This window comes from Mustela nigripes, chromosome 2 (genome assembly GCF_022355385.1).
Source record: "Mustela nigripes isolate SB6536 chromosome 2, MUSNIG.SB6536, whole genome shotgun sequence".
Taxonomy (NCBI): domain Eukaryota; kingdom Metazoa; phylum Chordata; class Mammalia; order Carnivora; family Mustelidae; genus Mustela; species Mustela nigripes.
In genome coordinates, this window is record NC_081558.1 from 164006638 (window position 1) to 164024299 (window position 17662).

Sequence of the window (17662 nt, forward strand, 5' to 3'; positions counted from 1 at the left end):
ATTATAGAACAAAACACCAAAGCTATCCTTTTTTGGTTTTCATTGTCCCCAAGAATGCATTCTTGTTCTATTGTGTTTTCTCTTTGTTCTTCTCAGCAATAACCTTTTTGTTCCCTCAGGTACTAGCGTGGAGGAATAGTTCTTCATTTCTTCCAAGTGTCTGCACAGTGCTTAGAGTGTATCTACTCAATTACGCCATGATTTTTCTGCTGTTAAATCAGATAACACCTAGTGAGCACCTGTTTCACACAAGATATTAAGCTAAGCGCCGTAACGTTAAAGAGACATTGGAGAGCCCTCCACATTCCTTGATATCAGTACCTGGTTTTGAAATATCCAAGATAGATGCTGACTGGATCCAGTCTGTTCTCCTTTAACATCAAAATAACCACCAGGACTATGAGGTGGGGTGTTTCGTGATAGTCTTCTTTGGTGCCAATTGAAAATGTCATTTCGAAAGGGGCCTAAATGTGGCTTTGCTTTCTGAGGAAAAATCCTCTGGGAATATCCTACTATATTAGAAAGGGAATCAAGTGTGACCCCAACCACTATAGTTGTATGACCAGTCCCCATTGAGCATTCGGAAGTTCATCCGATTTTCTCTCTTCAGTACCCAGAATAATGTGCTATAAAGCAGGACGTAGGACTAGGAACTTAGAACCGTTATAGAAGGTACAGACAGTTTTTCAGCAGCACCCCCCATCCACCTGCTCCATTTTATCTTCAACTGCTTTCTATATTCAAGGATCTATGTATAGATGTTATTTAATCCTTACAAATCTAATTACAGATATAGTGTCTTCCTTTTTAGAGATAAGGAAACAAAATGTGATTATTTGGGGTAACTTCTCTGGGAACCAGGTGCCAGGATAGAGTTCTAGAAGTACAAGAGATTTATTGGACATAACACCTGGAAAGACAAAGGGGAGAGCAAGAAAGATCAGGCAGAGAAAGCCTTTAGGCGACAGTGCAAGTCTGAAAGGAAAGGGTGAAGGAAGGATGATGGACCAGGAGAGGCAGATTGCCGCGCACCTCGGAGCAGCCTCCAGCACAGAGGTTGCCCGGAAAGGAGCCGCACGTTGGGCAGTGATGGCCAGGTCCTCATAACTGCTGGCTGGGCCCAGGTGTTGGCTGGGGGATCCCTGGGGAGTGGTGATCTCAGTGTGAATGCTATAGCGACTCCCAAAGGTACTACAGCTGGAGGTTTTCCGGTAAGTGCCCACCTCACAGCTTGAAGGGAAATCTGAGCTGTGTACACCTCTGCCTACCACAGGGCTGAGATGCGAACCTAAGCCTGACAAAGGTTTTGCCTTCTCAAGCGGGAGGAACACTGTTAACATCAGCAACCGCTCCTAGGCTTCTTCAGTTTTCTTCTTTGTGGCTTCCTTGACCACGCAGTAAGTTTACTGGTCTCCGTGAATTGGGTTTAAGCAATTAAACTGCTATTGGTTTTAGAACTTCCCGTAAACACATAATTCTATGAGTCTTCAAATTTCTTAAACCTGGGATGGAGAGGGACAGGCAGATGAAAAGAGAATAGATTTTATTGAAAAAATAGAGTTGTCTCATTTCCTTATATCTTGGTCTCTGCTTTAGTAAGCGTAAAATTAGTAATGAATTATCTATGGTCAGATTGTACTTTAAGGTGGAGTGGGGAAGGACGCTAAGCGATACAAATGGCTTGAAGTTTTTTTCTTTACTCATGTATTTATTTATTTATATTCAGATAAAATTGACACATAACATTGCATTAATGTTGGGTGTACAATATAATTTGATGTTTGTTTACATTGTGAAATGATTATCACAAGTTTAATTAACATCCATCACTACACATAATTACAAAATCTTTTTTTCTTGAGATGAGAACTCTTAAGATTTACTCTCTTAGCAAGTTTCAAGTATACAACACTGTATTGTTAACCGCATTCACTATGCTCAACATTATATCTCTAGGACTTGTTCATCTTAAAACTGGGATTTTGTACCTCTTGACTACCTTGATCCATTACTATAGCTTTATAATACAGTTTAAAATCGGGTAGCATGGTGCACTGAGTTTTCTTCTTTCTCAGTTCCTTTGGCTATTTGGGGTCCTTTGTGGTTCCATACAAATTTTAAAATTGTTTATTCTATGTCAGTGAAAAATGTAATTGAAATTATGATAGGCATTGCATTGAAACTGTAAATTGCTATGTGTAATATAAACATTTTAATAATATTAATCCTTCCAGTCCATGAACATGGATTACCTTTCCATTTAATTTGTGTCATCTTAAATTTCTTTCATTAATGTCTTATAGTTTTCAGGGTGTAGTTCTTTCATCCCTCTCGTTAAATTTATTCCTAAGAATTTTTATCCTTTTGATGCATTTGTAAATGGGATTGTTTTCTTTTCTTTCTTTTTTTTTTTTTTAAGATTTATTTATTTTAGAGAGCAAGCACAAGCAGGGGGAGGGGAAGGGGGAGGGGTAGAGGGAGAGGGAGACAAGCAGACTCTGTGCTGATCAGGGAACCCATCCTGGGTTCCATCCCAGGATGCTGAGATCATGACCTGAGCTGAAATCAAGAGTCAGATGTTTAACTGACTGAGCCACCCAGTGCCCTGAGATTATTCCTTTTTTTTTCTTTTCTTTTCTCTTTTCTTTTTTTTTTCAGGATTGTTTTCTTAATTTCTCTTTCCGATAGTTTGTCACTAGTGTACAGAAACACAATGGATTTTTGTATGCTGATTTTATATCCTGCAACTTTACTGTTTATTGTTGCTAATAGTTTTTGGTGGAGTCTTTAGTTTTTGTTTTGTTTTGTTTTGTTACATATGCTGGTGTATTATCTTCAAATCAAGGTTCTTTTACTTCTTCCTTTCTGATTTGGATGCCCTCTATTTCTTTTTCTTGCCTAATTGCTCTGGCTGAGACATCCAGTAATATGTTGAATAAAAGTACTAAGAGTAGGCATCTTTGTCTTGTTTCTAATCTCAGAGGTAAATCTTAGTTTTTCTTGAGTATAATGTTAGACAGCTAAGTGAGTTTTTCATATATAGCGTTTACTATCTTGAGAGATAACACTTTATACCTACACTATTGGGAGGTTTTATCATGAACTGATGTTGAATTTTGTCAAATGCTTTTTCTGCATGTAGTGAGATGATCATATGATTTCTATCCTTCATTTTGTTAATGTGGTGTATCACATTGACTTACAGATATCAAACCATCTTTGCATCCTTGGAATAAATCCAATTTGATCATGGCATGTGATCCTTTTAATGTATCATTGAATTCAGTTTGCTAATATTTTCTTGAGGATTTTCATATCTATGTTCATCAGGGATACTGGACTGTAATTTTCTTTCTTTCCTCTCTCTTTCTCTCTTATGGTTTGATATCAAGGTAATGCTGGCCTTGTAAAAGGTGTTGGAAGTGTTCTTTCCTCTTCAATTTTAGGAAAGAATTTGGGAAGAAGTGATATTAATTCTTCTTTAAACATTTGAAAGAATTTACCAATGAAGACATCTGGTCCTGGACTTCTGTTTTTTGTGTGTTTTTTTTTTTTTATTACTATTCCAATTTCCTTGCTATAATTGGTCTGCTCAGATTTTTTTTTTTTTTTTTGGTATTAAGATTGATTGATTGATTGATTTTGATTTTTTAAAAGATTTTATTTGTTTATTTTTGTGTGTGTGTGAGAGAGAGAGAGAGAGAGAAAGTACATGAGCAGGGGGAGGGGCAGAGGGAAAAGCAGACTCCTGCTGAGCAGGAAGCCAATGCAGAACTTGATCCCAGGGCCCCAGGACCATGACCTGATCCAAAGGCCAACACTTAACCAACTGAGCAACCCAGGTGCCTGAGTTTTATTTGTTTTTATCATTTTATTTTTTTATCATAATAAATGTACTCTTTAATCCCCATTTAAACCCCATTTCACTTAGCATTATTCTCTCTGGTTCTGTCCCTGTTGTAAATGGCAAGATTTCATTCTTTTTTATAACTGAATAATACACCAATAATATGGCTGAAAACACACACACACACACACACACACACATACACCACATCTTTATCCATTCATCTAATGAAGGACTTGTGGGCTGCTTCCATAGTTTGGTTATTGTAAATAATGGTACAGTAAACATCAGGGTGCATGTATCCCTTTGAATTAGTGTCTTTGTATTTTTTGGGTAAAATACCCAGTAGTGCAATTTCTGGATCTTAGGATATTTCTATTTTTAATTTTTTGAGGAAACTCCATACCGTTTTTACCAATATGCATTCTGCCCAACAGGGTAGGAGAGTTCCTTTTTTCCCCACATCTTTGCCAAACTTGTTGTTTCTTATGTTTTTGATTTGTTCATATTTTCTCTTTATTCATGATTAAGTCTTGGTAGATTGTATGTTCTAAGAATTTATCTATTTCTTTTAGGCTGTCCAAATCTTTAGATATAATTGTTTATAATACTTTCTTATAATCCATTGCATTTCTAGGGTATCATTTGTAGTGTCTCCTCTTTCATTTTTAATTTTATTTGAGTCCTCACTCTTTTCTTGGTGAGTCTAGCTGAAAGTTTATTTAAAATGTTGCTATTGTTGAAGTATAGGTGACACAGAATGTTATATTAGTTTCATGTGTACAACATAGTGATTTGACATCTCTAGATGTTATGCTATATTCTCTACAGTGTAGCTACCATCTACCACCATATAATACTATTAACATACCATTGGCTATATTCCCTATGCTGTGCCTTTCATCCCATGACTAATTCATTACAAAACTGGAAGACTGTACCCTCCCACTCCCCTTACTTCTTTTGCTCATCCCCAACACCACTGGCAACCACCAGCTCTCTGTATTTAAGATCTTGTTTTGCTATTTTTGTTAGTTCTTTCATTTTGTTTTTTAGATTACACATGAAAGTGAAATCATATAGTACTTGTCTTTCTCTGTCTGGGTTATTTTATTTAGCATAATACCCTCTAGGTCCATTCATGTTGCTGGAAATGTAAGCCTGCATCCTTTTTTATGGCTTAGTAATATTCCATTGTTTATATATATCACATCTTTTTTCATTAATCTCTGTGTTGACACTTAGGTTGTTTCCACATCTTGGTATTGTAAACAATGCTGCAGTAAAATAGGGGTGCATATATCTTTGCAAATTAGTGTTTTTGTATTCTTTGGGTAAATACCCAGTAGGGGCATTACTGGATTGGTATTTACTATGGTACTTGTATTTTTGGTTTTTTGAGAAACTTCCATACTGTTTTCCCTAGTGGCTTCATCAACTTACCAACTTACATTCTCACTAATAGCGAATTAGTGAGAATGTAAGTTTCTCCACATCCTTGCCAACATTTTTTTTTTCTTTTAGCCATTCTGACAAGTGTAAGGTAATATTTCATTCGGGTTTTGATTTGCATTTCACTAATGACTAGTGATGGTGAGCATCTTTTCCTATGTCTATTGGCCATCTATATGCCTTCTTTGAAAAATGTCTATTCACATCCAATGCACATTTTTAAAGCAGATTATTTGGGGCTTTTGGTGTTGAGTTATATAAGTTCTTCATAAATTCTGGATATTAACCCCTTGACAGGTATATCATTTGCAGATATATTCTCCCATTTAGTAGGTGGTACTTTTGTTTTGTTGGTGATTTCCTTTACTGTGCAAAAGATTTTTAGTTTGGTATAATCCCAATAGTTTATTTGTGCTTTTATTTCCCTTGCCTAAGGAGACATGCCCATAAAAAATAAATAAAATAAATTAAAAATAGGAAACATCCATGAATATGTTGCTAAGGCTGATATCCAAGAGATTACTGCCTATGTGTTCTTCTAGGAGTTTTATGGTTTCAGGTCTCACATTAAAGTCTTTAATACATTTTGAGTTTATTATTGTGTATGGTGTAAAAAAGTGGTCCAGTTTCATTCTTTTGCAGATTTCACAGCATCACTTATTGAAGAGACTTTGTTTCCTTCTTGTGTAGTCTTGCTGCCTTTGTCATAGGTTAACTGACTATATAGGTGTAAGTTTCTTTTGGGGCTCTCTGTTCTGTTCAGTTGATCTATGTATTTATTTTCATGCCCGTACTGCACTGTTTTATTATAACTTTATAGTACATCTTGAAATCTGAGACAGTTTTATTCTTCTTTCTCAAGATTGCTTTGGCTATTTGGGTTCTTTTGTGCTTCTACAAATTTTAGTATTATTTGTTCTAGATCTGTGAAAAATACTATTGGTATTTTGATAAGGAGGACATTGAATCTCTAGAATTGTTTTCTTAATTTATCTTTCTTCCACTTCATTTCAGTGTATTGAAAAGCAACAGATTTATGTATATTAATTTTGTATTTGGTACTTTACTGAATTCATTTATTCATTTCTTCTAGATTATCCATTTTGGGGGCATATTAATTGTTTATAGTAGTTTCTTATGATCCTTTGCATTTATGTGGCATCAGTGGTAATGTCTCCCCTTTCATTTCTATTTTTATTTGAGTCCTCTCTTTTTTTCTTCGTGAGTCTTGTTAAACACTTATCAATTTTATCTTTTTTAAAAAAACAGCTCTTAGTTTCATTTTCTATTGTCTTTTTAGTCTTTCTTGATTTATTTTCATTCTGATATTTGTTATTTCCATCCTTTTAGAACTTAGGTCTTCGATTTTTCTTCTAGTTCCTATAGCATAAAATGAGGTTGTTTATTTGAGATCTTTCTTCATTTCATAATGTGGACATTTATTACTATGAACTTCCCTCTTAGAATCACTTTTGCTATATCCTATAAGTTTTGGTATGTTGTATTTCCATTTTCATTTGCCTCAAGGTATTTTTTTTTATGGAGAAAAAGTAAGTTTATATTGATAAGAGGTAAAATTCATAATGAAGAAATTAGAGGTACCAACATTTATGTGATAAACAATACTGCATCAAAGTATTTTAAAGAACAGCTTCTTATTTTGTTTTAGTTTCAAAGGTAGAGTTTAATGATTTGTTAGTTGCATATAAGCCTCAAGGTGTTTTTTTTTTTTTCTTTTTTGGTGTTTTTTATTTCTCTTTTGATTTATTCTTTGATGCATTGGTTGTTTAGAGAATATTTGTGAATTTTCCAGGTTTTTTTCCTTATACTTTCAGTTTCATAGTGTGTGGTCAGAAAAGACACTTGGTATGATTTCAGTGCTTTTAAATTTGTTAAGACTTGTTTTGTGGACTAACATATGATCTATTCTGAGGAATGTTATACGCATGCTTGAGAATAATGTGTATTCTGTTGCTTTTGGTTGGAGTGTATACAGTCTGTTAAGTCCATCTGTTCTAATGTTTTGTTTAAGGACTATGTTTCCTTAATGATTTTCTGTCTGTATGATCCATCCATTGATGAAAATTGGGTATTAAAGTTCCCTATTATTTTTGTGTTGCTGTTTGTTTTTCCCTTTTGTTCTGTTAATATTTGCTTTATATATGTAGATGTTCATATATTAGTGCATAGATATTTACAAATGCTATATCCTCCTATTGGATTGACCCCTTAATCATTATAGAATGACCTTTGTCTCTTATTAAAATCTTTGTCTTAACATCTGTTTTGTCTGATAGAAATGTAGCTACTCTACCTTCATTTTGGTTAACATTTGCTGGGAATATCTTGCTGCATTCCTTTACTTTTAGTCTGTGTGTGCCTTTAGATCTGAAATGAGTCTCTTATAGGCAGCAGGTAGATGATTCTTTTTTTAAAAAAATATTTTATTTATTTATTTAACAGAGAGAGAGTGATCACAAGTAGGTAGAGAGGCAGGCAGAGAGAGAGGGGGAAGCAGGCTCCCTGTTGAGCTGAGAGCCCTATGTGGAACTTGATCCCAGGACCCTGAGATCATGACCTGAGCTGAAAGCAGAGGCTTTAACCCATTACGCCATCCAGGCACCCCGAGTCTTGTTTTTTAATCCATTCAGCCACTATGTCTTTTGATTGGAGAATTTGGTTCACTTACATTTAAAGTAATGATTGACAGGGGTGTACATAATTGCCGGTTTGTTAGTTTTCTGGTTGTTTTATAATTCCCTTCTTCCTTTTTCTGCTCTTGCTTTCTTTGTGATTTGATGATTTTCTGTAGTATGCTTAGATTCCTTTCTCTTTATCTTGTGTATCTACTCTATCTACTGCAGGTTTTTGCTTTGTGGTTACCATGAGGCTTACATAAAACAACCTGTATTTATAATAGTCTATTTTAAGCTTCAATTGGGATGCGTTCTAAATCTCTATATTTTCGCTCTCCTCTCTACTCACATTTTATGTTTTTGATATCATAATATACATATTTTTATCTGTGTATTCATTAACAGATTTTGGAAGTTGGTTCTTTTTACTTTTTTTCTTTTAACCTTCATACTAGATATATAAGTGACTTATCAACCACCAGAACAGCATTATATTACCTTAATTTTATATATTTATCTTTACCAGTGAAATTTATTTGTTCATATTCTTTTACTTATTAGTGCCCTCTCATTTCAGTTTACAGAGTTCCGTTTAACATTTCTTATAAGGTCAGTCTAATGATACTGAATGCCTTCATGTTTTTCTTGTCTGGAAAACGATTTATCCCTCCTTCAATTCTGAAGGACAACTTTGCTGGGTATTCTTATTTGGTGGGATTTTTGTTTGTTTGTTTTTTGTTTTTCTTCCCTTTCAACTCTTTGACTATATTATACCATTTCCTACTGCCCTGGAAAGGTTTTGTTGAAAAATCTGCTTATACAGTCCTATGAGGTTTCCTTTGTATGTAACAAGTTGTTTTTCTCTTGCTACTTTTAAGATTCTCTTTCTGACTTTGACAATTTAATATTGTGTGTTTTGGTGTGGGCCTCTTTGGGTTCATTTTATTTGAAAGTCTCTGAATTTCCTGGATCTAAATGTCTGTTTCTTTCCCCAAGTTAGAGAAGTTTTCAACCATTATTTTTTTCAAATTTTGTCTGCCATTTTCTCTCTTTATTCTCCTTCTGGGACCCCTATAGTACAAATATTCGTCTGCTTGATGTTCTTCTCTAAATCGCTTAAGCTATGTTCACTCTTTATTTTATTCTTTATCATTTTGCTGTTCTGATGAGATGAATCCCACTGCCCTGTCTTCGAGTTTGCTGATCCATTCTCTTGCTTCTCCTAGTCTGCTGTTGTACTTTTTAGTCCACTAATTGTATTCTTCATCATTGTGATTCTGTTTGGTACTTTCTTATATTTTCTCTTTGTTGAAATTTTCATTTTGTTCATGCATTGTTCTCCTGAGCTTGGTGAGCATCTTTATGACCATTATTTTGAACTCTTTATCAGATAAATCACTTACCTCTTTTTCTGAGATTTTATTTTGTTCTTTGGTTTGGAGCACGTTCCTCTATTCCTTCATTTTCTTTGCTTCTCTGTACTGGTTTCTCTGTGTTACATAAAAAAGATACCTCTCCCAGTTGTGACTGAGAGGTCTCATGTAGGAGATGATCTTTATTGTTCAACACTTCTCTAGCTCTTGGTTGTTCCTAAAATCTTTGTAATTGTCCAAGCAGTCTTCTTTGGTCTGAGTGGCTCCCAATAGTTGACGATGTCCTAGCCTATTAGAGTCCCAAAGGGGAGATCTCAGTACCTAGATGCAGGCTGATTGGAAGCTGATCTTCAGGTAAGATCTTTTTTTTTTTTTTAAATTTTTTTTTTAAATTAACATATAATGTATTATTAGCCCCAGGGGTACAGGTCTGTGAATCGCCAGATTTACACACTTCACAGCACTCACTATAATGCTTATGTTCCCCAGGTCCATAACCCAACCACCCTCTCCCTACCCCCCACCCCTGGCAACCCTCAGTTTGTTTTGTGAGATTAAGACTCTCTTATAGTTTATCTCCCTCCTGATCCCATCTTGTTTCATTTATTCCTTTCCAGGTAGGAAAATATGCAAATATACCTCTTCTAAGGGAAGACTGAGAGAAGGACATTTCTGTCTGTTTTCTTTGTGCTGAGACTTGAGGTGCTAGCCATTTAAGAACTGTTTCTTTGTTTACTGCCATTCCATTGATCCTGTGAGCATAAACCTTGCTGACCACCAGAGCCAGGCTATCAAGAGATGTGTCTTCTGGACAGAGTTACACAATCCAGGGCACCAGATCTGTACACAAACTCCTTTCTTGGCAGCATCAGCCAGCAAGGGTAGAACAGATGGAGAGTATAAAGCTGGCCCCACCAGTTTCCCAGTCTCTGGAGAAGATTGCAGTCAGTCCCTTGATGTATGTTAAATTAGAAGCAAACTCCTCAGTCACAGCTACTAAGATAAATAAATTGGTCTCTTTTACAGAATGATGGCATTTCAGTATGCTCCTTCTATACTGTGCCATGGCAGGGGAAGGGGCAGCTGATTAAGCAGTTTTTGTTTGTTGCAGTCCTACGGGACCACTAGCCACTAGAGCCATAACTTCATGAGGTATTCCCTGGGTTGCAGCCACAAAACTAGGGAGCCAAATATGCACAAGCTCCTTTCTGAGAGATATGAGAAACCTGGAGTGAGGTAGGGAGCAAGTGTGAATATGATGCCTACTTGCCTCTCCAGTATCTAGAGAGTATTGTAGTCAGCCCCTTGACGTGTTTAAATTAGAAGCCTGCCCCTAGCCTTTTGCTGCTAAGGTAAGCAAAGAGGCCTCTTTCGTGGAAAGACTGGGTGTTTCTATCTGTTACCTCATGCTGTGTCCAGGAGGAGGGGATATTGACTGAACTTACAGAGGTGGGAATAAGCAGGGGAGCTGTGAGGTAATAGATGAGCCTAGCTGGAGTGGAGGAAGTTTGTGGAAGGTAGTGGAAGGTAGGTAGAAAGACCATGAAAGTCATCAAAGGTGTTGACATTTGATGAAATAGGTAAGATGAAAACAGGAAAATAAGTTGAGCAGCAGGGGTAGGTCTTGATTAAATCAATATCTCAGCCATAAGCCAGTTGAGATGTTCTTCTTTTGGGAAGCTCAACAGTTCCAGAATGGAGATATTCTAGTTAAAGAGACATAGGAAATTGGAGGATGTGCAGAATCTTGTCTGCCTGCATACCTCTCCTTTCCTGTTTCCTCAAAATACACAAGGCTCTGTAAAGCTTAGTTGAGAAATACTACCTTAGTAGATTTTGTTTCTCTAGCCCAAGCCTGGATTGCAATGGAAGCAATGAGAATGTACATACCAACATGGCATCGCTTACAGAATTTTCCTATCTCTGATGATGCCCACACCAGAATTCCAGAAATCTTACCTTTTCTATAGTTTCATTATCCAAAGCCAAGAGTCAGTTAGAAAGTTCAAGGAAAGAGTTGATTAGTGAGATAGGATTAGAGAGAGATTAGTAGGCTCTCAGTTCCAGGTCTTAGATTCATTTGTGTAGAATAGTCAGGAGTTCAGAGAGCAAAGAGAGGAGGATTCGTTTCTAGTTTTGCACATGAAGCTTTTGTAACAATGGTACTTCCTTCCAACTGAGAAAGCACAGGCAGGTGTAGCTTGGTTAGGATGGAAGGGCTGTGACCAAATTAAAACTAGTGGCTTTAACTTCTATTTCAGTGAAAGACTCGTGGAGTTCTGAGATCAGTGCTCAGAGCTGTGTTAATTTCTCAAAACCTGGGATGAGTAAAGTTAGACCCATTTTTCAAATCACAACTAAAATATGTTGCTTAATAAAGTTTCCTAACTCTTATTTTCTTATAAGGCAAATCCCAATGCAGACTGCTGGATCATTCAAATCATCTTCATATATTCACCTATGCATTTCAGGCAGGGGAAGACCAAAAAGATCTGAGCAGGATGCAGACTCTGATGGATAAACTTCAGCTGCAAGTACAAAGTTACAAGCAGCAAATGGAGGCCACAGTAAGTACCTGGGGCTGTTGCAGTCTCATGGATTTCCCAGCGATTGTTCTTGATTAATGGAGACATGTGAGTATTTTATCTAGAGAGGACCAGCTCAGCTTAAAGTCTGTTCATTCTCTAGTTTTTCTCAAACTAGAGTTATCACCCATGCTCAGAAAATTGTTACTTTTCCTTCCAGGGAGTCAGAGCGCTGCCTTCAACCTTGTGGTTATACTCAAACACGTGCATTGCAAGAATAGAGTCCAGTAAGAACACAGTGTTGTATAGTTGAATTTTTGGCCAGGTAGTCCCCTTGTGGCCTTCCTACCCCAAAACCTTGGGTGAGCATAAATGTGCTTCCTAGTCCTTTTTCCTGATGAACCTGGACATAACTGAACCAGATAACCATCATTTGAAATGTATTTGCCAACCTTGGGTTAATATCCATAGCTACATATAATGTAATTCTTAAGTGCCATATATATTGGTTTATACCTACTATCTCTTGAGAGATTTTGGATTATTTCAATGATTCAGGCTAAAACACAAATTACCTGTTGACCTGTATAATGGTTAAAGACAAACGCCCACTACTCAAAGAAAAACCAGGATGTTTAACTGATTATGAAACATTTGTGGTTTTCTTACATGTAACATGTGGAACGTGCTGATCTAAATTTTCAGAGAACAGTGGTTATAAAAATGGATCTCATGCCTAGTAGAAAGTCTGAATCCATATATATCATACCAAAATATATTCCATTCAATACTCAGAAGTTTAGATTCTTTTCACACATTTTTAAACTTTTTCATGTCAAAACAGAAAAAATGACTATGCAGGCACAGGGATATTTTTTCTTTCTTTTTTTATTTTTATTTTTTATAGGAAGCACAAGCCAATCAATATCTTTCCAAGTATAAGAAGCAGCAACATGAGTTGAATGAAGCTAAGGAAAGGGCAGAGATAGCAGAATCTCAAGTCAATAAACTCAAGATCAAAGCAAAGAAATTTAGAAAAAAAGTATGTCAGATATACAACTCAGTTGTAATTCTTAAAGTGTGTGTGTTTAGAGTGCATGTCATCACACAAACCAGTAGAACAAGAAATTATTTTTTAAAATACTTTAAAGAGAAAAAAACAAGAACTAGGTTCTGCTAAGGTCTTCCCATATTTACTAAATTTTCCTTGCCCAGGTAACAAGCAGTGCTAGGCATTCTAGTGGAATGTACATTGTATTTCTACCTCTCAAATGCTTAACTTGTAACTTTTCAGTTCTAGGTCCTAGATCCATTTGTGTAGAACAGTCAGGAGTTCAGAGAGCAAAGATAATTTTATTTTATTTTATTTATTTATTTTTAAAATATATTTATTTATTTGACAGAAGGAGGGATTACAATTAGGCAGAGAGGCAGACAGAGAGAGAGGGGGGAAAGCAGGCTCCCCGCTGGGCAGGGAGCCCGATATGGGGCTTGATCCCAGGACCCTGAGATCATGACCTGAGCTGAGGGCAGAGGCTTAACCCACTGAGACACCCAGGTGCCCTACAAAGACAATTTTAAAAGTACAGATAGATCTGCATGAAACAGAGTTGAGTCTTTCTATGTAGATAAGTACATGACTTCATACTGGATCAGTATGGAGACCTGGGTGCTGAGGTTTAAAGCTGAGGTAGTGGGGAATAAATGTACTTGTCTTCTCTAGCTTTCTGCTTTTCCCCTCATTCTGTCCTAAAACAAGAGGGAAGGGTATTTCCATATCTGTGGTTCTCAACACTACTATTCTGATCCCAGGGTAGGAGTTGCTACCCTAACTCTACTAGCGTAGTGGCAGCATGACAAAGACCACTGACCTGTAGGCTTTTCAGGGTCTGTTCAGGCTGCTGTAACAATGCCAGAGACTGGGTGGCTTACAAATAACAAGCATCTCTCACAGTTCTGGTGGCTGGGCAGTCCCGGATCATGGTGCTGGCAGATTCAATCCCTGGTGAGGGCCACTTCCTCATAGATGACCCTTTTCTCACTGGGTCCTCAGAGTAAAAGGGATGGGGAGTGGGAGGAAGCTCTCTGCAGATTTTTTTTAGAAGGCACAAATCCTACTCACAAGAACACCATCCTTAGGACTTGAAGGCCCCACCTCCTAAAACCATTCAACATATGAATTTGGGGGTTATATAAACAAAACAGGAAGTCCCAGCTTTCTTATTGAGATATCTCGCAAACAGGGTCTTTAAGTGAGATCTGGCTTTAGGAGAAATGAATTGAAAGACATTGTATAATGCGCCATTAGCTGCCTATTATGGAATGCCTGTAAAGCACTTAACATGGTGCCTAGCACAGACAGGTACCATTTCATTTTTTAAAATTTGGTATATACCTATTCCTCTTATTATAAAAGAATTACTAATAACTCTGCAAGATAAGTAGATAGGGTTATTCATAATACATATGACCTGAAAGGAGGTCAAAATAATCTCTTTTGAAGGAGAATCTAAAAGTTGGTTATATTGAATACATTTAGATATAAATTTGAGAAGCATGAGTCATTGGCACACTCCAGAGATTTCTTGTTGCTGCCTGAATATTGTCTCAGGGATAAGGCCTCTGAGCAGAGGCCCACTTAAGTGGTTTGAACTCTGCCCTCAATTTGAGAAGGGTCATGGCATTGGATTTGGGGTCTTAGAGGCAGAGCCTGCCCATCAACTCTATTTAATGGTTTTGTTTAGGGAAATGCCTCACATGTGTTACGCTTGTGCTCAGCTGGAAGAGGTCAAAAGGACTGCAAAACATTTGTAATGTATTCGACTTTGTCACAGTTATTTCCAACAAAGAGCAAAATGAGCGAAGCAGAAATTGCTTCTTAGACATACCCAAGATGACTAGGAAAACCATCCTTGGCGGTGCGGTGCAATGACTAATTGTTCCCCATTCTCAGAAGGAAAGCCTGAAAAATCTCTTAACTGCCATAAACCAAGCAAAAACATCTTTTTCTGATAGAATTGGGTGTCTCTCTGGGCTGTGGAGCCAACTGATGATGTGGTCACAGTCTTTCCCTCATGGAGTCTTTGGTAGAGGGCACTGCCTTCACTACCAAGGCTAGGTGGGCAGAAAATGGAGAGTGTCCAAGCCCATCCTTCAGAAGAATTACCTGTGTCTGCTTTCTGTAATGCATATAATTGCTTCAATTCCCTGCCTCCCTTTGAAGCTAATGAGGACTTGGCTAAGGCCTGTTTACTCCGAAAAGGGCTGGGCTTCATTCTGGGTGTGCGTACCACCGATGAAAGTCACAGCAATCTCAGAGAGCACACTCATGAAGAATAAGAAGTCCTTTGCTCAGGAAGGACAGAGGCCGGACGCATCCAAGGATGGTACCATTTAATGTTTGAAAACTTCAGGTGCATTTGAAACAAGCATTTAAAACGTTTATGTGGTGTGGAAAGCAGTTTAAACAAGGTGATTAGGAAATGTAAGAGAGTATCTTTGCTTCCAAGGTTAATGGGGATTAAGGGAAGGACCCAGGTTCATTCTTGTCTGCCATCCTCAATTTGTTGACTTTATTCTTTCCATTTTGTAATAAGAATATAGCAGTTGTGACCCTTTTCTCCTCACAGTTAAAGCTTTTCTTTATAGTGATGTCAGTACTTAGAGAAAACCAGGCCAGGTAGCATTATGCACAATTCAGGGTTGGTTTCCTTCTATAAACTATAGGGTCAAAACTTAAGTCACCAAAATGCTGGTTAGACTTTTTCTTTCTTATAAATTGATTAAAATAAAGAGAAGACATCATCAAGTCAGCTGGGTTATCCATTCTCCCTGTGTGTAAAAATTTATGTGGAAATCTAAATTTATCATAAAGCTGATTAACAACATGACAACTGAGTCAGAAGAGTGAGTCAAATTATCTTCATAGCTAATGTCACTCATCTATGTAAACCTGGTGTTGGAAGGCATAGCCCACCCCCCAAGAGATGTCAGTTCTTGAGTTGATAGGGCCCTTTGCTGTAGGCAATCTTGGAGATACTGACATTTTTAAACTTTGGGGTCCCTAAGATTCACCATATTAAATCTAGTTGGTTAAGCAGATATTAACTATTCATGTAAAATGAGTACAATACCTTAGCAAATCAAGTGCCCTGATTTTTTGCCTTTTCACTAAGGTGATTTCTGCTTCCGTGTGCTCTGTCACCCATCATTAGTTGATCAGATTTTGAATCAGTGCTTAGTGATACATTTCTTCCAAGGTCTTGGTGGGAACCTCAGTGTGGCCTCCTGTACTGACTGTAGCAGGAGTGCCACTGAATGAAAACAGTTCTTTTCTAGTTGGAACTGGCATCCAGGCATTCATAATCTTGATGTAGGTATGGAGTCAGTGAGTAATAGTTGGGATGTGAACAGGAAATATGGTAGTGGGAAACTCAATGGTTGCAAGTCTTGCCAAAGGTAGAATTATTAGGCCATGATAAGCCACCGCTGGAATTGCAGTGAAAAAAAGGGGAAGCGAAGTCACTGGATATGAAGGGTCTCATCATGGGTTGATACAGTTCTGTCTTACTTTCCACTGCTGGCTGGGTGTTCTGTAAAAGCCTAGAACCAAGAAAAATGGATTTTAAATGGCTGGGATTCATGTCAGAATAACCATTTTTATCTTAAGCATTTAATGATGATAGTGTTTTGTTTTGGTTTTTGGAAGTAGGGAGCTTTGGAGCTATTGTCTGCATCTGTAATCAGAGAACCATGAGACAGTTATAAGTAGTTATAAAGGATCAATTTTAATCACCCTTCTAGATTAGTTCCTGGTTTTTTTTTTTTTCTTTTAAGATTTTAAAAATTTATTTGTCAGAAGAGAGAGAGCACAAGCAGGCAGAGTAGCAGGCAGAGGCAGAGAGAGAGGCAGGCTCCCGGTGAGCAAGGAGGCTGACACGGACTTGATCTGAGGACCGTGGGGCCATGACCTGAGCCGAAGGCAGCCGCTTAACAAACTGAGCCACCCTGGTGTCCCTAGTTGCTGAGTTTTTAACCAGTAGAGAAAAGAGTTTACCCCACTCTTTGCTCTTATTTATATTCTGATTAATGGAACTCATAATAAAAGGTGTGTGGCAAAAAGATTTAACTCCATTTTAAACAAACGAATTTGCAAGTAAACTATAATTCGTAAGCGAATTATGGGTTCCCAAGGAGCTTAGAAGTGATTGGACAAATAGGGAAGGCAAGCCAACTGAATCTGGGTAGAAACTGTAATCTGCTTTTCTCACTTTGTATTTCTTTCTACTTCTATACAGTTCCGTGCTTCCACTGGAAGAATAGGTACACTGGTTTCCCATCATATGCATAATGCCACTCAGATCTTCTCCACAAGTAACAATAGAAAATGAGAAGAGCAGCCAGTTATTTAAGTAGAGCCCTAATTATATATTTTTTTCCTGTTCTGTTATCCCGTGATCCCTCTCGCCCTTTCTTATCCCTCTATCAAAGTCTTGCGAGATGATATATGTATCGATTACTTTTTCACAGTAGCATTCTTATGCTATAATTGGTTTGATAAAGTAAAAAGCTTTACCTTGCTTTCTTCTGCATCAGCAGTGTTGGCCCTCTCAGTATAGACAGAAGACCTTTCTATAGGAAAAAAAAAAAAGAGAAACTTAGAAAAAATCTTTTTGCAAACACTCATTTTTTTTATTCCTGCCTCAGTACAATTATGTTATTAGATGCACATTAGTTCTTCTCCCTTTCATATCTTTCTCCCAAAAAACAGCCTTAAAAATGCAGTGTAGAAATACCTCATTAGCTTCAAATAACAATAAATTCTTATGG

General features: G+C 37.2%; 2 protein-coding genes across 2 annotated transcripts in view; one reads left to right on the forward strand and one right to left on the reverse strand.

Moving 5' to 3' along the window:
• MYH15 (myosin heavy chain 15) overlaps window positions 1-13078 on the forward strand; it is a 150042-nt gene extending 136964 nt beyond the window's left edge. Inside the window, 2 exon segments of the mRNA XM_059388137.1 lie at window positions 11780-11875; window positions 12741-13078. Of these exon segments, the coding sequence (XP_059244120.1) occupies window positions 11780-11875; window positions 12741-13013 (369 nt within the window). The 3' untranslated portion in view covers window positions 13014-13078.
• A 2129-nt stretch (window positions 13079-15207) lies between these two features.
• Window positions 15208-17662, reverse strand: part of HHLA2 (HHLA2 member of B7 family) — a 139406-nt gene continuing 136951 nt past the window's right edge. Inside the window, exons 10-11 of the mRNA XM_059388138.1 lie at window positions 17409-17464; window positions 15208-16435 (exon numbers count right to left, since the gene is read on the reverse strand). Coding sequence (XP_059244121.1) covers window positions 16400-16435; window positions 17409-17464 — 92 coding nt within the window. The 3' untranslated portion in view covers window positions 15208-16399. The remainder of the gene's footprint in view (window positions 16436-17408; window positions 17465-17662) is intronic.